General features: G+C 46.3%; 9 protein-coding genes across 9 annotated transcripts; 5 read left to right on the top strand and 4 right to left on the bottom strand.

The window, feature by feature from the left end:
- Positions 1 to 535: 535 nt before the first annotated feature.
- Positions 536 to 1,219, bottom strand: N7529_001055 (uncharacterized protein; the record flags this gene model as incomplete). The annotated part of the gene is made up of 2 exons (XM_057236586.1): positions 536 to 1,078; positions 1,175 to 1,219. 2 exons carry the CDS (start codon positions 1,217 to 1,219, stop codon positions 536 to 538), a joined length of 588 nt encoding a protein of 195 aa, XP_057103389.1.
- A 1,909-nt stretch (positions 1,220 to 3,128) lies between these two features.
- N7529_001054 (uncharacterized protein) lies at positions 3,129 to 6,898 on the top strand (the record flags this gene model as incomplete). Its single annotated transcript, XM_057236585.1, has 2 exons — positions 3,129 to 5,964; positions 6,024 to 6,898. 2 exons carry the CDS (start codon positions 3,129 to 3,131, stop codon positions 6,896 to 6,898), a joined length of 3,711 nt encoding a protein of 1,236 aa, XP_057103388.1.
- A 472-nt stretch (positions 6,899 to 7,370) lies between these two features.
- N7529_001053 (cytochrome P450) lies at positions 7,371 to 8,849 on the bottom strand (the record flags this gene model as incomplete). Its single annotated transcript, XM_057236584.1, has 1 exon — positions 7,371 to 8,849. One exon carries the CDS (start codon positions 8,847 to 8,849, stop codon positions 7,371 to 7,373), a length of 1,479 nt encoding a protein of 492 aa, XP_057103387.1.
- A 1,870-nt stretch (positions 8,850 to 10,719) lies between these two features.
- N7529_001052 (FAD-dependent oxidoreductase) lies at positions 10,720 to 11,946 on the top strand (the record flags this gene model as incomplete). Its single annotated transcript, XM_057236583.1, has 1 exon — positions 10,720 to 11,946. One exon carries the CDS (start codon positions 10,720 to 10,722, stop codon positions 11,944 to 11,946), a length of 1,227 nt encoding a protein of 408 aa, XP_057103386.1.
- Positions 11,947 to 13,845: 1,899 nt separating this feature from the next.
- N7529_001051 (uncharacterized protein) lies at positions 13,846 to 14,076 on the bottom strand (the record flags this gene model as incomplete). Its single annotated transcript, XM_057236582.1, is given in 2 exon segments — positions 13,846 to 14,044; positions 14,060 to 14,076. 2 exon segments carry the CDS (start codon positions 14,074 to 14,076, stop codon positions 13,846 to 13,848), a joined length of 216 nt encoding a protein of 71 aa, XP_057103385.1.
- Positions 14,077 to 14,249: 173 nt separating this feature from the next.
- N7529_001050 (uncharacterized protein) lies at positions 14,250 to 14,498 on the top strand (the record flags this gene model as incomplete). Its single annotated transcript, XM_057236581.1, has 2 exons — positions 14,250 to 14,305; positions 14,363 to 14,498. The coding sequence occupies 2 exons, from the start codon at positions 14,250 to 14,252 to the stop codon at positions 14,496 to 14,498; spliced, it is 192 nt and encodes a 63-aa protein (XP_057103384.1).
- A 247-nt stretch (positions 14,499 to 14,745) lies between these two features.
- Positions 14,746 to 15,400, top strand: N7529_001049 (uncharacterized protein; the record flags this gene model as incomplete). Its single annotated transcript, XM_057236580.1, has 2 exons — positions 14,746 to 14,817; positions 14,939 to 15,400. The coding sequence occupies 2 exons, from the start codon at positions 14,746 to 14,748 to the stop codon at positions 15,398 to 15,400; spliced, it is 534 nt and encodes a 177-aa protein (XP_057103383.1).
- A 2,946-nt stretch (positions 15,401 to 18,346) lies between these two features.
- N7529_001048 (uncharacterized protein) lies at positions 18,347 to 18,715 on the bottom strand (the record flags this gene model as incomplete). Its single annotated transcript, XM_057236579.1, has 1 exon — positions 18,347 to 18,715. The coding sequence occupies one exon, from the start codon at positions 18,713 to 18,715 to the stop codon at positions 18,347 to 18,349; it is 369 nt and encodes a 122-aa protein (XP_057103382.1).
- Positions 18,716 to 20,025: 1,310 nt separating this feature from the next.
- N7529_001047 (uncharacterized protein) lies at positions 20,026 to 20,558 on the top strand (the record flags this gene model as incomplete). The annotated part of the gene is made up of 2 exons (XM_057236578.1): positions 20,026 to 20,287; positions 20,344 to 20,558. 2 exons carry the CDS (start codon positions 20,026 to 20,028, stop codon positions 20,556 to 20,558), a joined length of 477 nt encoding a protein of 158 aa, XP_057103381.1.
- Between the last annotated feature and the right edge of the window lie 606 nt (positions 20,559 to 21,164).

Raw genomic sequence — 21,164 nt, 5'->3', positions numbered from 1 at the left:
AATATGGAGGCTTCTAAATATTGCCTTGGGACTAACTGTTATAGGCAAATGACCCTGGTACAGGAGTTGCAGTTTCGAGTAGATGAAGGGGTAGACGCGGGAGTTCGGTTCAGTAGGCGCCTCAGGCCAGTACGAAGTTGGGTTTAGCAAATCGCTTGTCCGATTGCGGTCCCGTCTTTTTATTTTGTCTCAACACACTTGATTTACTCCGTAGCGGTCTTAAATGCGGCAGTATCGATACATCTATTTGCTTTAGGAATCTTATGTTTAATATTCTTTACGCGAATTTGATCATTTACAGAGTTAAGCTAAAGGAGGCTTGTTTCCTTTCGCTAGAACGACCCTAACGGATAGACGCAATAAGTGGTTCTACGATAATATACTCCTTAGTGTATTAGGATGCTCGCAAGGCAGGCTTGGCGGTAGGCCTAGGAGTAGAGCTAGGCTCTAGAGTAGGGTCTAATAGAACCAACATCAAACTTCAAATGGAAACAGTCAAATTTGGCATCCTTTGTAGTACAAAAAGGTATAAGCATTATAGTTCATCCTCCTGCTCACTATCCATACCAGCGACATGATTGTTCGCTTTGAACACATCGAACACACCTGCCTCGTTCGTAAATTTCTCTGGACGCCCGAAATAGGTCGGATAGGCAGTCTCAATCGGGGCGAGAAAAAGATCGGTGTGGAGGTCATCCGATCCAACAGACTCAATTCTGAAGTCATACCAGGTGTCGTTCTTCGGTGGCAGGGGTCCCCAACCCTCAAGTTCCAACTGGGCATCTTCGCCTATTGAACAGTAGTAGCTCAGGAGCAGAGTCCCGTCTCGAGCGCTTCGTTCATCTGCAATAGCTATGATATTCTTTGAAATGAAATTGACGTCGTCCCAATTCGATCTTGCCCAATTCTGGCATTCCTCTTTAGAGGCACCGATGAATTCTGACCCGAAAGGCTCACCATCTTGCAGCTGAGATTTGAATTCCGTGCGGCTATCTAGGCAGACCTTCGATTCCACAAGATAGTATATAGGGGGACAGTTCTCCTCTGGACTGATTTCACGCATAGCCCGAGGGATAAACTGATTATGAAAGTCAGTATTGTTTTGCGAATGACGTGAAGCATTAACTTTTTTAAATGCCCAACAAAGCCCCTAATCAATAAGTAATTGACTTACAGGCTTGGCCTCCTCAGCAATGCAGAAAAGCAATGTGGATGTCATGGTAAGAAATCAGATGTGTGTCTCCAGGTGTACTTCTCAAATTGTTGTGAAAAGACGAAATTTCTCGAAATAAGAGCCCTTCCTAATCGGGTAAAAGCGTCACATAAGGTTATTAGATCAATACTCAATATAGCACTTCTCACCTTACTCAAGTGTGTGGTGAGTAATAGCGAAATGATTCAGAATGAAATGCGATCAACAGGTGGAGTCAAGACCAATCCCGCCCCCACGGTCCTTTCCGCCCCCATATCCCGCCCCGTCCTTCCTTGCGTTAGCCCGGCAGTGACGATACAAAAATAAAACTTGACTTGCCAAATCCGCTCGAACGAACTCCGCTTCGCTTCAACATGTATTTTCACTGCTTTCCAAGCCATTGATGACAGCTTTGTTTTATTTGTATCTCTGGCACCAAGGTCTGGGGGTATTGACACAGTTTCTGCAGGATAGCGGCTGCTAAACCGATTTAAATGCACGGGTCCGAAATAGATCCACCTCCAACTGTATATTACCAGCATGCGATGAGGGGTTGGAAGTGCCCCCACAAGGCTGATTATGATACGGAGTCGCCCCAACTTCTTGTTGCACAGCAGGTGTTTATTGGGGGCAGAATGGTCGGTACGAACGAGCAGCACACTATACTCTATAGAGTACAAGTTTCAATATTTCCCATAGTTAGTTGTTGGTCCAACGTCGGCAAATATGCAGTATGATGCCAACGCTTGAAGGATTACTACCGAGGGGATAACTAGAAACCATTGCTAAAACTACCTCGCACCTCGAAAGTCTAAGCTCAAGCGGGCCTGAAGGATGAAGAATGAGGTAGGCTCTCGAGCGGATTCGATCGTGGGATGGTATTACCATGACATGGGGATGTGGCCAAAAATAAGCTATGTCTTATCCCACTGCAGAGCCGTACACGGAAAGATAGACGAGAACTCTCGCCGATCAGTGTGAGAGATAGGTAACTAGCAGATCCTCTTGACTTCTCACTGCGTCAGGTCATACCACGCGGTACCATGCATTGAACCTATTAGCATTGTAGACCAATTATTTGCTAGATTGCATATGATATGGGGCAACAGGGCAATGATGACTGCATTATCCCTAGCTCTGTCTGCGATATTGTATATGTACAATCTTGCAATCTGCCCCGTACGGATCAACATGATTGGCCCAATGTGGTTATTCGTGTTTTGTCGATCCTTTCCCCCTGACAGCCACTGCGGCCGTCGATCAACACGAGAATAAGAACACACTGCGCCTTTACACGAACTTACGAGATCAGAGTTGGAATACTATACGGAGTAGTTATAATTAATTATATGTAGTACAAATTAATTACTTCTCCCACGTTTCTGAACGACATTCCAATAATTCATTGACTCTCAGAACAACCTACTCGGTCAGGTATTTGGGGGCTGATTTTTGGCCCCTTCGGGATCGCTGTTTAGCTGCAGCTTACCTGAGAATAATCCTGGTTATTATCGTCATTGGCTTATTCTCCTTTTTGGTGATTTTGAGGTAACACAACCTCGACTTTGATGCTGATTTTGGGGGCCTAAAGAGGCGATCTCAAGTGGCCTGTGTAGCCCTTACTGAAATATTGTTCACTTCGACCTGTCTTTCTTCACACTTTTATTCTTTATTCGTTATTCGTCGTCTTTGCGAACTTTGCGAAGAGCAAAAAAAGATCGCGTTCTTTGTTGTTCATCCGACTGCGTACTATTCTTGTGACAAAGAACCTGCATTTGCCCTCCCGAGTCTTCACTAGACTCGAAAGGTACGTACTAACCAGAGATGATTGTTACGCCATACGGACTGGCATAGTAACATCTTTGAATCGAATAACTAACAAAGCACAGTAGCAAATTGGGCGAAGAATGCCGTGAAATAGAAAGATTCAAACAATATGGGTTCCTATCAATTATTCCAACCGCTCCGACCTCGTCACAAACAGTCAACCCAAAACAAATTGAAGCGTCCAGCATCGCTAGAATTGCAGATGAACCTGAAACGCCAATTATCAAAAGCGAGACATGACTTGATGACCATTCGGGGCAATGTATCGAGCACCACCATCGACAAAGATTCCAATGGTGTCAAAGAGCACACAATACCCACACAGATCGCGGATACCACTCCTGGCCCATCGCAAGCCGTACCAGGATCCACTGGACCATGCATGGCACCCGGCACTAAAGAATCTAAAGAAATTCAGCGAGACCAATCAGACGACCGCTGGTTTGAAGAAGAAGACTCCGCCCTCGGCGAAGTCGGGGACAGTCGCTGCTCCTCCCCGGAGGAATCAAACATCATTGACCTCGACTCACTCCTGGATTTCGGCGAGATCTCCCCAGTGTCAGACGAAGTTCCTCGCTCAGCATCTCGTCTGGCCCGCTTTTTTCCAGAGCTTTCCTCACACTTCTCCATTGTCTCCCCGGTTTGTGCAGATCGAAATCCGGAACGTGAGATGGGGCCTACGCCTTTTGAGCGAGAACTCGAGGAAAGAGTGCAGATCTTGTATCGAGGCTCCGCGGACGTCGATCCGGAGATCAATGAGGCAGGTGCGGCGACGCGCTCGTCATTTGCCTTGAATGGGTTCGATGGCGCTTCTTCGTGCTACAGTCGGCGCACGTCGATCACTACTATTGGGACGGATTTCTGGGGCGACGATGGACGGTACCCGTTCAAGTCGCCTGATGCATACTCGATCCACTCACCCGTTGCGGTGGGCGTCTTCGACGATGTCCCTTCTCTCTCCTCTCTGCGACGTCTCTCGGACGTTTCCCGGTACTCTCTACATTCGCTGAACCCGATACACCACCAGTGGCCAACCAAGCAGGTCGCGATGAACGACCTCAAGAACAAGCCATTGCCGCTCGAACCAGTGTTCAATTTTAGTTCGGCCTCCAGACGTCAAAGTGACTCACCTTTGTCACCAACCTCATCATACCCCCGACCACAATGGTTAACGCCGTTGAAAAATGACCTGATGGTTTCACCGCTCCAACTCTCCCCTCTGATGACCCACAATGAGTGGAAGAATTCTATGTTACACCAGCTGGACACGCAGCGGCAACCGGGGCACGTTTGGCATGGTTCCGAACACAGTCAGCTCCAAGCTCAGCCCTGTCGTAGCCGACATGAGTCAGAGTTGCAAACTGATGGTCATCGCGGTCGCCATGTGCCTACACTATCTCAGGCTGCCGAGGAGCTCGAAGATACCCTGGCAGAATTGGCAGACAAAGACTTGTCCCAGAAGTCTCGGCTGGTCCTCGATAGGCCGCTTCAAATCAGCCGCAATAATGGCGACTTGATTGCTACTCGCCGGGCGCCGCTCCCGCCCTCAACGAAGCTCCACTTTACAAACACCACGCCTAGCTCGACGCCCAAAAAAGAAAGTCCAAACAAAAACAAGCATGGCCGTTCATACACAATTGGGTCAAGTCCGACCAAAGAGCCAAGTCGCGTCAAATCTGACTCCAAAGAAAAGACCCAATCGCGATCCCACGAAACCTGGAATGAAAGACTGCCAATGCTCAAATCCGAACGAAGCATGCCATCTGAGGGCCCCAAGAAAGCAAAAAAGAAGAAATCATTTCTGGCCCCATTTCGCAAAAGCCAAGTCCGTACTAGCGCCCGATCGGAAGAGATAACGTCGGAGCATGTCTCAGACCTCCGACAACAACTCCCCCAACTAGAAACCGATGATCTCGCAACCGCGGCACTCCTCGAGCGAGTCGTGGAACACTTTCTGTCAGGAAGCCCGGGCGGCCCGATAAACCAGCCGGTCGGGCACCAGGCCGAGGTGCGCAAGAAAATGCGCCAGAGTTGGGCGTTGATTTCCACCGCTCAGGCCAGCAGTCTCCAGCTTACGGATCAAATCTATGAGCTTCCCGCAGAGCCAACTTCGCCTTCTTCAGTGCTTCTGTCGTCTGTTCTGCCGCTGAGGACTAAGAGCCATGATCAAAATGTTACCCTTCCGGCGGATATGCCGGTGGATTTGATCATTACGATCATGGAGAAGATTGACTCGCTGGATGATCTGTTCAATTTCGTCCTCGTCAACAAGAAAACATATTCTGCTTTCAAGCGCCGCGAACTCCCACTCATAAAGAATGCACTTTTCAAAATGTCCCCGCCAGCTTGGGAACTGCGTGAGATGAGCCCCCCTTGGGAAATGGAATGGCAACTCCTCCTCGACCCCGACTCCCAGGTCCCAGAGTACACGCCAACACTATATCTGCAACGCTATGCACAAGACATCTACACCCTCGCAAAGCTCAAAGCACTCGTTCTCGCGCGCTGCGCGCCATTCCTGCGACCGGATACCGTCCGCGGCCTAGCAGGCGTCGACAACCAGCGCGCTGAGGAAGTGGACGATGCCTTCTGGCGGCTGTGGACGTTCTGTCGCATCTTCGGGAGCGGGAAAAGACGCGAAAATGATATCACCGGGCAGATGGATTGGTTGAATGGCGGCGTGCAGGCGAAGAAGTATAGCGAGTCGAGCGTGACGCAGCCGTTTGGGATTAACAATGTTCTTTTCGAGCCGCCGAAAGGGTTTGGGCGTGGCAATCTGGACGGGTTGTCGCAGAAGCAGATGTATGATTTGACGGAGATCTGGACTTGTATGGGTGTTTTGTTGCAGCCCTTGCATGGGAAGTGTAGTGAGGCGCGTAAGGTGGGGATTTTCGATGGCTTGGATGTTCCGGATGGTGATGCGGTTCGGGAGGAGACTGTTCTCGGTGAGTGGCAGCCCCAACAATAATCTTCACATGTACCAATAATGCTAACACCCATCAAGAAGAGTGGACTTCATACATCATGACCCTCGGCCTGAGCGCAGTACTCACGCTCAGCTCCGTCTGCGCAACAGACACCCCATTCGCGAAATTGACAAAAGCACACGCCATCGGCCTGACAAAATGGCAACTCACAGAAACAGAAGTCAGCCGCTCCTCCTTCCTCAAAGAAGCAGTTTCCCGCGCCTACGAACTCCACGAACGAAATTCATCACCACCAAACGAACCCCAAAGCAACCCCCGCCTAACCGAAGCACGCGAAAGCCGCACTCGCCAAACAGCATTCGCGAACGAGCTGCGTCGCCGTCGCGCACGCGGTCTCGAGGAACCAGAAGGCCGAATCTCGTTCTCGGCTGAACGCCCAATGTCGAAGTATAGTGCCATCCTCCGCAATCTGGACAGGACACCCGAGCAGCCTGCTCCGCCTGTTCCGGTTCTTGTTGTTGATCGGTCGTCGACGTCGACGGCTGGAGAGGCTCCGCAGACACCGACTTATGCGTCTGATTCGTCGACGTCGGTTCAGATGCCGCCTGCGCCTGTGGCACCTGTGGTGCCTCCAGTCGCGGCACCAGTCCAGGCACCAGTCATGGTACCTGTCACGGTACCAAGACTTGCACCTCTCCGTCCGCAAGTCCTTGATCCCGTCGATCTAGCTATCCACATGATGGTCAACGACCTAGGCTTTGCAACCGAAGATGCGAAATGGGCTCTGAAAATCACTGATACGGGCGAGGGGATTGACGCCGCAGCTGCTGTGCAGTTGTTACAGCGCCAGAAGAAGAAGAATGAGCGGAATCCATTCGGAAAGAGGGATAATTTGCTGTCTTCTGTTATTAGGAAGCAGAAGTCTCATGATTCTGGGTGGCGCTGGGCTTGAAGCTTGGGTCGGACAATGTGATAATTGTCTTTTTTGTTATACAGATGTAAGGTGTGAGCTATGCTTTTTTGGTTTTTTTTCACTGTTACGATCAACATGTGCGATATACCCTTGTCGAATACTTTGTTGTTATGGTTTGGATTTGATATGGTTATAGAATGCCTTCAAATTCTCTTTTATGCGAATTAGAATTGAGCTCTACAAAAATTGCTTCTGTTCACGTGTTGTTTGCAAGGGATGTGCATGAACCGAGCACACATGTAGGCAACCACCTCCAAACCGGGTTTAGTACTGCGGCTCTGCGTTCGGAAATAATGCCAGGACAAGGCAACAACTTCAATACTGGATTCTGCGCAGTACTTTTCGCAGGGTCTGTAAAAAGCTCGATTGCACTAGCTGGGCTATTTTGGTTTCAAAATGGAAGTATGACATGGCAAAATCCATGCATATCCTGAAGTCTTTCACCGAGGTTCTAGGATTTGCACAGGAAGTCACGCTCAATAATGGCCTGATGATCTGGAGAGCGGACTTGGAACCTCGCCCGGAATGGGTATGGCCAGAAGAAAATGAAACCTGTTTTTGATCGCACCGTATCAATATTCAGTGTTCCGTCTTCTGGATGAGGCACAATGTTGTATGCCCAGAGTAATCGTGAAATAACAAGAAATAAAGACTCGCGAGCCAGATGCTGTCCAGGACACGCTCTTCGTCCATATCCAAAGGAAGCGGGCTCGGGTAAATCCGGGTTTTTCATGTATCGGTCTCCTTTGAAAAGTTCAGGTTCATCGAACATTGCTTCGTCCATGTTAATTGCTGATTGACTGGCTACCACAATGCTTCCCTTGGGAATGCGATAGCCTTCGTATTCGCTGTCTTTTGTAGAGTAGTAGGGGATTCCGGTGGGAAGGATTGGTCGCCACCGAAGAACCTCCTTAACAAAAGAGTTGAGGTGGGGCAGGTTGGGCATGTCCTCAAACGATGGACATCTGCCTTGTCCAATGACCGAGTCCAACTCCTCCTGTACCACCAAAACTGCGTCTGGATGGAGAAGCGCGGCCAGCACAAATATCCACAGTGAAGTCTGGGTCGTCAAACTGGCTCCTATGTACATTTCAAACGACTCCACACATACCCTGGCGTGGTCCCTCGAGTGTAACGAGGCTTCGTGGAGCATCTTCTGGGCCCAATTTTGCTGTGCTCCGTTTGCGATAGCGTTGTTTATGTATTCAGTAATAAGGTTATGCACTCCACTAGCAACCTTGCCTCCGGCATTTTTTCGTCCGGCCATCCAATTCAAATAGGGCCCGATGGATGGAATGGAGTCAAATAGTAGATTAGTCGAAAACAATTCAGCGATCAATTCGTGAAATAATTCATGTGCGTCTTTAATCTCCGTCGCATCTTGATCCGCGATTCTTTGCCCGTAATTCAAGGTAGATCCCAAACTGTACGCATATCGAGCCAATGCTTTCTCGAAATCATCGGATGCTAACATCTCCCAAAGAACCTGCTTGGACTCGAGATCCTGAGCCGCTCTATATGACTTGATCGTCTGGATATTGAGGATCGAATGTTGGAATCGTCGGTAGTTTTTCCATTCCTCCCCATATGGCAGGCTGATTGGAAGGGGGCCTCGCATCATCCGGTCCATAAATGGCAGCTTTGGACGCGAACTAAACCATGCACCCTGTTTTCCAATGATCTCGTGGGCGACATGGTGAGAGCCTAAGAACACCACCACTTGAGTACCAATTTGGATACTGACGATGGGGCCGTAGGTTCTGTGCCATTTTTGCAATAGGGCTAGGAAAGATGACCTGGGGAGTTGATGAATGTTTCCAATCAAGGGAAGTGGCTTCGGGCCTGGCGGGAGATGTGTTTTCCTATCCAATTTGAACAGGAGGAACACAAATAATAAAGAGAGGATGCAGATCAGGATGAGAGAAAGCATTTGGGTAGTCGAGAAAACGTAATTTTAACTTCAAATTTGACGGCAGATGCGGTGAAACACATCAGAAAAGATTTGTATCAATTACCCTTTCTTTTTTTTTTGTTTCCTTTTTGGTTCCTTAGTTTTGTTTTCCGTACTTTTGTCACCCCCGTCGTTTTACCCCTCAGCGGCGGCGATTGTCGGACCTGCATGTATCCCATGTGATCCAACTAAAACAGAAGGGCCCTAGCGATCACTGTGGCTCACACCATCTCTCAATCGTACAACTTTTTAGTCGTGTATTATTTTACTATTCTCGAAGCTGTGCGTAAAAAATTGAATAGGGCACCAAGTTAGAACTATGCCTCACTCAATAGACTTTCAATTATCACATGGATGGATCATCAGTTACACCTATCAAACTTTGCATATCCATCCATGTTGGTAACCAACGGTACATCAAACCAGGCGTAGTGGTATGGGATATCAGCTTCACTAGCGGTACCTCGCCTGCTTGTTCACCATGTAAACCGGATATTGGTGAACCAAGCCCTAGAATGCCACGTGACTAGATCGATACCACAAGCCGAAGTTCCATGCGAAATACTACTCCCACATTCAAGCAAATTGGCGCCGAATTTTCCCCTTTATAACTCGGCCTCATTCGCGATATGAGTCAAAGCTAGTCACCATGCATCCCAGATGGCGAATGTCGCAGGCTGCATATTCTCCGCAGTAAAGGTAGATAACTAATTCAGGCATATATCTGGAATAAAAACTGTCACTTGCTATCTAGCCCAGGCCAATCAGAATGTATGAATGCTCTGTGTTTTGTACCCCTCGTTCTGGCAATTTATAGGGGTTTCTAACATGACTAAGGAACTACGAATAAACAGTGGATACTCCCTGGAAATTCACCCGACCCAAAAAAAAGCCTTCCTCCTAAGTCGTCAGCCAGCGGGTTTTGTATCAAGCTTATCTCCTCTATGTCGTATAGACTATGATTTCGTGTCAGCCACTCTAAGACGAGCGACGCCTCTATTTGCGCCTTGTGCCATAGAGATTCTTGCACCTTGATTCTCCTCGACCTACGCAAGATCAAGGCTCTCTGCTAGCGCTACATTACATGCTTTTTGAAACTCAGCGTTAAGCTTTTTACCTCATCCTATGCCTAGCGTAGAATTCTAAGTAATTTCACTATATACTCTTGTGGTGATGAGATGATTCTTTGTCTTGATGTACTTACTTGTTCTGAGACTGGAGGAGTTAGGTGTATGTCATTACGCTCGTTGGTTCTTGATGATTTCTCTAGACGCGATCTCAAGCTTATGCTCTTCAACTGACTCGTGAACTTCAGCATGGCTTCTCTTACCCATGGGGGAAATGAGAATATATAGAATAAGAAAGGGGTTGCCTTTGTAATTTCTTTATATCATGTCAGTGATAGTACTGGCTTGCACATAGATCTTCTGCATATACTAGCGTTGTTCGGAATTGTGAAACTTCAATTACAGGGCTCATGTTTTGCAGTACTTATCTTAGATAGAGATTGTTTGAATGTAACTCAAAAATCAATAAATTGTGGGAATCAAGGTGTATTTCGTGGCGAAGAAATTGCCGGGTTAAAATACATACCCCACCCCGATTCCGGCATGTGGGGAACCGTCGGGACTGTGATGATTTGCAGATCCTTTCCCCTTCTGTTATAGTAATCACTACGTAGTAGCAGTATATTGCTCTTTCTCGTCGCGAAAATTAAACCATTGTCCATCCTGTCATAAATATCCTGTATAGAAACCCGATTTCCCGGTGAATGCAGTGTTGACTTCATCAACTTGTCTTGTTTCATCTCATCTTCTTTAACTCCCCTTTTATCGATTCAAGTCTTCTTATGGCTTCCTCTCCGAAGTGGCGTCCCGGGAAACGGATTGCCATCGTTGGAGGAGGACCCGGTTCAATCTCCAGTGGCCTAGCTTTGATTCAACGAGGCTACGATGTGAAGATCTTTGAGCGGCAGCCGGAATGTAAAGCGATTGGAGGTGCAGTCCTGCTATCAACTCCCGTCCTGGCGATTCTTCGATCCTATGGCTTGAACTTGGACAATGTCGGTTCCTACACTGTCACTTATTTCAAGAATAAACAGGGACTGGAACGCGTTAAGCTGCCATTCAATGCGGAGGTTGAGAAACGCATGGGTATCAAAGGCTGGCACTATGGCGTCCTCCGTTCATCGATATTTGAAAAAGTCCTGAACCTTGTCCCGGAAGGTGTTATTCAGGCCGATCATGAGTTCACTTCTTACACGGAGCGCGGTGATGGCATTGAGATCTCTTTCGCAAATGGCCTCCAAGTCACGGCCGATATTCTCATTGGCGCTGACGGAATCCACTCAAAAGTCTCGCGACAAGCCTTTGGTGAGCCTCGTCTGTTCCACACCGGGATTCGTCTTTGGCTCGCTTGGTGCGACCATATACCGGGTATTCCCGAAAACTACGGTGTTATTGCGCATGACTGGCAATATCAGGCTAGTTTTTTCCCAATGCTTCATAACGGCAAGCCAGGATTTGAGTGGTGGGTGGTCGAGCCATCGTGGGATGGGAAGCCTATCCCAGATGATCCTAAAACGCATCTCACCGGAATCCTCAAGGATTGGGCACAGCCTATGCCTCGTTTTCTCGAAGCCACCGACTTCGAAACTCAAGTATACCGATGGGAAATCTTCAACCGACCTTCTATGAAAAAGTGGTCTGCCGGAAAGGTCGTATGCGTTGGTGATGCCGTGCATCCGGTATCGCCATATGCGGCGTATGGTATGGGTATGGCAATTGAAGACGGTTATTTTCTTGCTAAGGCCCTCGACGGTGTTGATTTACGCGACTCGCTAGCAGTCAGCGCCGCATTTGAGATCTACGAGGAACAAAGAGTCGATTATGTCAATCACAACATGGAATTTGCACGTTTCCTTGGCAGGATGTTCCACTCCTTGCCTCGGCCCCTCGCGAATATTCGCGACTTGATCTTTGACTACACTCCGGTGCTTAGTAGGTTTCTTGGGAAGGGATACCTGAAGAAAGCCGAAGAGGAAACACTAAGCTTGAAAGAGTTGCAAGTAACCTGAGCTGTTTGTTTTTCTATATGATGGCTTTGTCAAGTAAAGAGCCAGGCTGCGGATATATGGTAAAATAATTCCTTGCATTCTATCTGAACGATCGAGTTGATGGGAAACCAACCTAGACCGCACTTGTATCAGAGATCAAACAGCTCTCTGAGCCGTAATTCTATTCCAAAAAAAGACCCACACTTATCTCACCAAGCCTACAGTCTAATGCACTGTTACTGTACAAGATTATCGAAGGCATAAAAACATTATCTTCTCTGATCAACAAAAGGTTCGTATGAGGCACCGATAGCGCCTCCATGTTTGTCGAAGAGCCCTTGAGCCTCCGTCCACGTCATGAAAAGGAAAACCTCATACACTCCAGGGGTGACAACAGTGCGTGGTGTAAATTGGGTTCGTCCAAATATCTGTTCCACTTTTGCGGCAGAAAGCGGAATCACTTGATGTTTTTGATACCCATCACAGATTCAGCGGCAGAACGCAGTATGTTTACGCCATGCTTGCTGGAAGCTTGACTCTGAGAGAGGAGTAAGTCTAACCATCACACGAATACAGTCGTGGTTGTTTTGTATTTCATTCTCTACTCCAGTGTCTAAATTTTCCGTCACGTAGATCTGGATGGGAATACCAAGAATGTGACTGCCAGCGGAGTTAAGATAATATCTTCTCAAAAGAAACCCATTCGTTCACGCCTTTTCCCGACTCAGTTGGCTATCTGTCGCGGTTTTGCAGGGAGCCCTTTTCACCGACGGGGATGATGAAGAAGCTGGAGTAAACCGAACACTCGATGATCATTCATTATCAACAGATATTTCTAATGTATGTAAAGGGGCATCTCTTACTCGTTTTCCCATTCTCTATTCTTTGCCACTTTTACGGTGATCAATGTGTAACGTTCATCAGTCAGGATAAAATTTCATTCTTGAAGTGTGAAAGTCAACATCCACCGGTATTCAATCCTACATTGCGCTTTTTACCTCTTGTTTTTCATATGATATATAAGAGAGTTGCGTTCTTTTTATAAGGATAGCGTGATGGAAATTTACAGGGTTAGTAAACCGAGTAACAAGAACAGTGAACGAGGACTCGAAACGAGAAATCGAACCAAAAATAAAAATAAAAATAAACGTTAAGAAATAAACGTTAGTTCGTATCCTAGAAGACCTTTATCTGCACTAAGAAATAGTACCAATTATTACGATAGATATTATGTAGATACGTAACGATGATCAATTGGACTAGCTAAGAGGAGCCGTCATAACAGACGACGATAAAAATGATGAATAAGCCATTGAGGGTGGCAGAGGCTGTCAGATAATAGCACTCTCGCCGCTCCAGCTTGACAGGGCGATATCCAAAGCCTCTACAGCCAGCACCACATTCTCGTTAGCGGTGTTGACGCGGTTGTTGCTCTGGAGAGCCTCGTTCTGTGCGTTTCGAATACTTCGCAGATCTCGGAACTGCACGGGTCAGTCTCGATCCAGTCGCTTACGGGCAGTGACCGGGACCTAGTTATCGACCTTCAGTCTCGCTGCCACTTTGCCACTGGCCTTTACTAGAGTTGCTTGTGCCTGTTTTAAGGTGGTAAGAGGCACACGCAGTTCTCGAAGACTGCCAAGGATCGTGTTTTAGGCGGTACGTTGGAGGTGGGATTGCGTAGGGGTGCTTGTGCTACCTGCAAAGATTGGGATAGCGTCGTCGCGGGAACAAGGCTTGGAATCATAATAGCAGCATCCACAGGGCTTAGGCTTTCCCCAATGATCAAGGACCACACACCCCCAATGACTTGCAATTGTCACATCGATGTTCATTTTCCACGACTCGCCCGTTTATCTGAATAATAATACCCTCAATGCATTCGATCAATCGGCCAATTCTTTCATAGAACAGGAATGGAGTTCATGGCTCAAGCACCAGCGAGGTGCGCAGGATCGGCTCGCGCTGGGCCTCCAGGCCAACCAGCAATTCGACGGACGCTTCACTGCTTGTGTTGTGGTCCCAGATTGTTGGCAGTGCACTAGATACCACTGAGTGTTCCAGTCGCACCGCTGTAGCCTCCTGAATGAAGATCCACCGGCTCCGGAAAAGTGTGAGGAGCCTGCTGGATTAGCACAACGTAAGAAGGCCCATCTTGCGCAGTTACAGAATATCAAGAAGCTGCTGAAGAAGGTGTCATTTCACAGGGCATATAATAGTGTCTTTCACACAATTGAAGAGAATGAAAATTGCACGGAGGTTCTGTAGGAGGAGAGCCAGGGGAAACAGAAGGTCTGAGGTCCCAACAGTCTGGCAATTGCCGCAAAATGAACTGCGCATTCCTTATCGCCATCTATATCTACGATAATCTCACTAAGACGATGTAAGTTCTATACCTAAGCAACTGTACACCGACCATATTGAGCTAATTGTTCTTTAGGCACATTTCCGGGTTCCGCGCCCCTTGGTCAATGGACGCAGAGCCATTCTCAGATGTGACATATGTTTTATGGGGGTTAACTAAGCGATCAGAAAGGATGAACTGGGAGCTTGATAGCTCCGATTGGACGTGGTGATCATTGTGGACCTACATGTCCCATTGGTTGAATTTTCAAAGTATCAATCGTGGCTAGTGCAATGGTCCGCAGTCATTTGTCATTGCCTTGCTGCCTTCCAACAGGGCGTTTATTCTACCTTCTTCGAAGATGGATTTGGCCAACACTATACGATTGACAAATTCCGTGCTCGGCTCCATGATGCGCAAGATCATTCGATTGCCACCAAGTCTTACTAATTTACTGGTGATTTCTCTACAGTGTGGTTATGCCTGCAGCGTACGAAGTTGTCCTCAACTTCATGTCAAATCACTCAGAGGAGCATCCGGCCGGATGTGTGGTGCGTCCGTTCGACTCTAAAATATATTCTTACTAACATGTCATAAGACTTTTACAACTTCAAACGATCTTTTTTTCATTTCTAGCTCCCCAGTCTCCTTCATCTGGAACAAAGATAAGAGCCTATTCCCGAAGGATTGTACAAGCGGCCGACTATTTCGCCCTACAACCTAGCCGGCGGGTTCGTGGATGTTGGCATTGGATATTTCTCCTACCAGAAGACCCTGAAGATTGGGAAACACCGGAAAGGTCAACTCATTCACTGGTGTCGATGTTTGAGACCTCACTGGCGGTGTACTAAAAATTCCAAGAACCTGTTTGAAGATGACAACTTCGCATGCTTCGCCTTTGTTCTTCTTCAGCAGGCCATTCCAGACTTCCTCAAGCGGCCTTTGGCAGATATCAATAATGCCACACCCTTCCTGGCGCCTTCCCTCTCCCCGCTTCTCAGTAAGCTTATATGGCCAGAATTTAGCAAGTATGATCAGAGTCTGTTCAATGACCTCCCTGGTTACAAATACAGACCCAGGGGACCAGCCACCAATTCGGACAGACTTCGTTTATCTTTGGAAGTCTCGATTTGAAATTTACCAGCCTAGTAATAGCAAGTATCTCAAAGCTGGAGGAATATACGTGAGAGGGTGTTTTTTAGTCCTACACGAAGTTGAAGACTAAATCCACTGGATCTCTGTTAGTGTTTGCGATCAATTATCGAGTCTTTTGATTAATCTGCCCATATATTTACCGAGATCACATCTCGCTTAGAGATGATACTACATTGTGATTTTCTAGAAAAGTCCACCCACGTTCCCATGCTATGTAGGTCGATGGTAATTTTATACTTTTCTAGAACCTTGGAAGAATATATATATATTTAGCAGTAACGCGCAACCCCAAATAATCTACAGATGAAAGGCTATGAGCATTCCATCTGCGTCTACCAAATAATATATATATCCCTTATACCAAGACTAAGACAGGGGATTAGTGCCCCTTCCGTTATCTATCAGGGTTTTTTAAAATAATGGTTTTACAAGTTTGTTATACCTTTTTTGATTGGTATGATTACATAATGGGGCGATAGTTCAGTTGGGAGAGCGTACGACTGAAGCTACAGTCATTTATTCGTAAAGTCGCCGGTTCGATCCCGGCTCACCCCATTCTTTTTGTTTTTTAAAAATTTATAGTGATAGCTATCTACGAATCTAGTGTCTTTACAAAGAGCCCCTGTCTGTATTAATTTATCCCTCTTTGATATACCTTAGCTCGGCGCGTCCCTGTACCCTAGAGTCCCTGTAGAGCAGCAAATTCTATAGGGAGGAGAAATCATGACCGAAAGAGTCTGTAGATTGATCGCATTAGAGGCACAGAGGTAATCTAAGATCGCGTAAATTACACATTCCGTCCCATATGATGCAGCGAAGACAATACAGAAATACACGTCGCCTTTTACTAGTTGTCCTCTATGATCAATATACCGTATAGAATCCCCAACGAGCGCTTCGCGAATATCCCAACAAAAGAATATATCTTCAGCGACCCCGGTGGTTCTTATACCCCTGGAGGACTCTATAAAGAGAGTTTACTCAGGAACTAGATCACAGTGGAGCCAGTTCTTTCTCAATACGGTTTCAAGATCACGACGGGGGAACCAGAGCCACGACCACTACGTTATATAGAATGTTTGCATTTATAGTAGGACTTATGGCGTACTGCCGCACTACTAGGACACTTATTACGACGAGGGAGACGAAGTATAGGAGGAAGACGATGAATAAGAGAGTCTAAGAATAAGATATAGTTCAAAAAAGGTATGGAGACTCGTTTTCTGTTCTGTTAGATTCTAATCGACGATGAAATAGGAGCTATCATGAATGATCAGAAAGCACCAAGGCATATAGATTCAATAAAGAAAGAAGAAAATCATACATGACCAAATAGGGATGCTACTAAATATACATTACATTTGAAAAAGAAAGCTATTTCCAGACCTTTTTGGCCACCTTATAACTACCGAGATAGTAGGATATATTCGCCAATCGAGTTGGTCTACTGTGTACACAATGCAGTTGCTCGGTCGGCGGTCGTTAAGTAGTAGTACCGAACAAGACTCCTCAATGTCTAAGATTGAGAGGCATTTAGTTAAGCGCACCTTACCAAAAAGGTCGGTACATCATTATTTTAAAGTGCGCTTAACATATAAACTAGGCCTGCATTGAAATGATTCATTGTTCCATTTAAATTCAGACTAAGATTGTTTTGTTTACCCTTTATTAGTATTGCATTCCTCCATGCAGACCTCCCTACCAGGCTTCTTGATATACATAACAACCTATAACACGGATGTGTAAAATATATTTATTTGCTGTATGTAAGGAGTGGATATGTGTCTTGCTGATAGAAACCACATCAATGCCCATTATAATGCCTATCCTAATACCTATATAATATACTTACCTCGCTTTGCGTGGTACCTCCCCGGAGGGGTTTTGAAACGTTTACTCTATTACTAAGACCAAATTGAAATCATCAGAACTTCCTATATAACATTTATAAGGGGTCAACTTAATATGAGCTTTACTATGCTCACACCTGTATTAGTATGCGGTTTTCTGAAGGGATCACTTGATAAAAACAAAATTAAAAGCTAAAGGAACCGATTTACTTTCGATTAGAGGGCAAAATTCAACTAGAAAAAAGAAAGTGGTTCCAGAGGGGGTCGAACCCTCGACTTTGGCGTTATTAGCACCACACTCTAACCAACTGAGTTATGGAACCGCTAACCAACTGGGTTACGATACCCGGTTGTATGAAAATTTCAGAATAATTTGCGTCTATCACGCAATTTCTGGGTAAGGTCTAGGAATAATACAAAAAAGGTGATTCCAGAGGGGTCGATCTCAACTTTGACTTTGACCAACTGAGTAATGAAACCTTACTCTTCAGTCAAAAGATATTTAATAGACAATAGACAGAAAGGAACAAGTCGTTTGGTATTAATAGTAATATTGCACTCTGCTTTGGGGATGTCGTTGCTTATAATTCAACCCTAAGCCTCTCACAAGGATATTTAGGTTGCGCTTTGATACTTCAATATTGGGTTGTTGCCTCGTCTGTTTCTGCTATATTATTTTATTTGAGCACCGAGTTCCTGAGCTCAATTATTCCTTGACTTTTCTCTTCTCTTCTGCTATGACTGGTCAGTGGTTTGGATTCGTCGCACCATTTCTCGTTTATTTCATCATGTGCAATCTCTTTTTACATACATATTGCTTCAATCTAAAACATAAAACACAAAGCCAGCCGGTTCAATCAAATTTCGGTTCCACATATTCTAGGTTCGCTGTGGTAAATCCTTAATGGTGGAATAACTTTTTGCCTTGATCATGTTTCCTTATTTACAGTAAAATCCAAGTTGACATTCCCACCATTTGCAACTTTCATCAACCAGCTGATCCACCATTCCCTTCCTCCAACAAAACCAACTATTAAAAGATCCAAAGTTTGTCGTAACGTTGATGAACAAGGATTTAGCTTTGAGCACCACATTGGGGGCAGAGTCTGCTAGAGACAGCGATTCCGCACTGAGCACAGTACCTGGAAACATTGGCGATTGCATTCGCCTCATTAGGTGGAGGCGTACCGGAGATGGATGAGGCGACCATCTCAGGGTAGTCGGCGCGAGGTAAGTTAGGAGATTGAGGGAACTGGGCAGTCCGATGAGGTGGAGCGTAGGTCTGTTGAGGTGCGGCGTAGGTCTGTTGGAAGGGCATTGGTTGTTGGATAGGAGGGGAGTTAACATATGTGATGATATGTTGGGTGTGGCGGTTGCGCTTGATGCAGAAGATAATGAGCAAGATCCAAGTAGTGAGCTTGAGTACGGCTCCAATCACAAACATAGCAACACCGTCATAGAATTCGCCTGTGCAAAAACAAACATGGTGAGCCTATCATATGTAGTCAACATAAGGCAGAGCCTGAAGATAACATAGCAAGCCCCTATATTAGGGGTCCATCTCGTATTCAGAGGGAAACTCTGGACAGTTTTCGAGCTTCCAGAGGATGATCTTGATGAAATATCCCCATCGATGGTCTGGCAAAGTCTGAACCACATTTCAGTCAACTTCCACAATTTGGACTCACTCACAAGAGCTTGCAAGAAATTTGGTTTTCATCAAAGGCTATACTCATGAATGCACATTTCCGACAGAGCTAAGTCACAGAATACGATCCTCAGCCCACTACTATCCACTCCAACACGAACCTAGCATGAAACCTGTCTGAGGGCTGCCCTAATTGTTAATGACGACAGGGCTCCCTTCGTGTTGGAAGAACAGTGGACTTGGCCTTTGTCTTTGATAAAAAGTGGAAACTCGACACTCGTATCCTGAAGGACTCAGCACCACCCACACTCAGACACCCTTTTTTCACCAGCCACTAACGAAAGAGAAAAAACACCAAGAAATAACTTGACTTTCCAATGTGTTCTCACGAAATTATAAGAAGGCGTTCTTTTTAATGAGGCGCGAATGGAGTTGTTTGGCGAATCTTGGCAACACTTAGGCCCCATGCCAACAATATTACTGGGCGAGCGAGTGGATCTTATTAGAATACAATTTTGTTGAGCCTCACATGAAGTGATTGCTTACTTCCTCAAGGCTGTTAATGTTTCAAGAGCTCTATACGCTTCTTCGCCTCGCTCGCTCGCTCGCTCTCTCTCATTATACCACCACTCTCTACATACCGGCCCTCCTTCCCAGGTAGCGCTATACAATGCATCAAATTAGCCACTCTAGTCGTGTAATATTAATGTATTCTCTAGCCAGTGTCGATTTCAGGTGGTTTTACTCGGCCCTGAATTTTCTCAATTTCGCCCTTTATCCATCCGAGGCTTTGTCTCTATATTCAGTTTGCTTTATCCCTTAAAGGCATTGTCTGTATTTTTGGCTTGCATACAATACATCTTTTGGCCCATAACGTCTTCTTGAACAAACAATGAACATTGGCTTGTTATGATAAAGAGAAGTGCGAAGGTCATGCCAAAGCAGATCTACATGTATAAATACATCCCATCCTCCAGTTGGAATCAAATATGTCACTACCAAGTCAAACCATCGACAGCATCTAGATCCTATTCAAGCTCACACTTTCATCTATCACTGGGCTTAACCTCTTGTTCGAGATCTCTTTACTAACTTGACAGCGCAGCATGGATCCAACTTTCAAACTGACCGTCATTGCAAAGTTCGCAGAAGAGCGGGATTCTTTTTTTGACGAACTCGAAGCATTGTCTACCGGCGATACACAAGGTCGAAAGATTGCTGCAATCAAAGCAGACCTGCTGCACATGAGTAACACACTATCTATGTGGAAATTTGTGCCAGACAACTCAGATGCCGCCTTTGGCTGCTTTCCCGGAAAGTGCGAAAACCTCGCAGCCATTATTCCAGAAGTAGCTGACAGAATGGCCGGTGGGCCATTCCCCCTTTACTGATGAAGGTGTTTTCCATGCTTGCCATGCACATAGGTTGTCTCACTCTGCGCTTCCCCGCCGAAGAGAAGCTCAAGGTACAAGTTGAAGCTCAGCGTAGAGAATACCAGCAACTCGAATGGGAGTCGAGAGCCCCGGAAGATGACAATGAAAACCAGAGTGTTCTTCGTAGTCTCTGGAACCGGTTGTACATCATAAATGATGAGTGCGATTGTCGCCAGTGCTTCGGCGAGCATGTGCGGACGCTCTAGTACCTGAATATCCCATGGACTGACCCTGTGATTTGCAGCAAGTGCCCGGATCTTTTCCTTTTTCTTCTATAGCTCAAAGTATAACAATTCATTTCTATCTCATGGTCCAGCTCGACTCTTTTTCAAATCTCTTTACCACGCACGGGTCGTTATTATCCACCATGGCCCGGGCCCCGGAGAGCACCGTCAGCGGCCGCCTCGGGGAAAACTCGGAAAAAGGACCCTCAATCTCATGCAGCGCCAATCTAAGATGCTCAGCTGGTTATTGAGGGCAGTCCTGTAGTCTATCGGATTGAGCTTATCAACTCGCATTTCCGCACAACTTATCGCATCTGCCTATCCATCGGTGTTCTACTTATCGCCTACGTTTACAATCCAGATGGAACTGTGCGGTACACATACCAGGTCAGTTTCACCAATACAGAAACACGAGATAGATAAAAAACCCGATTATGACGATCCTTTACAGCCCTATACTAACCAGAGCTTTGGCCAGCACAGTCCTCTCGCAATAATTAATGTTCTCCGTGCTCTAATCGCCGCTGTCGCAATACCTCCTACAAGCATCGAATAATTTACGGAGCTAATCAATCGCCGCCCCAATCA

The sequence above is a fragment of the Penicillium soppii genome, assembly GCF_028829465.1.
Source record: "Penicillium soppii strain IBT 18220 chromosome Unknown utg000001l, whole genome shotgun sequence".
Classification (NCBI taxonomy): domain Eukaryota; kingdom Fungi; phylum Ascomycota; class Eurotiomycetes; order Eurotiales; family Aspergillaceae; genus Penicillium; species Penicillium soppii.
Note: the sequence above shows the minus strand (reverse complement) of the source record. Positions and strands in the feature narration are given on the sequence as shown.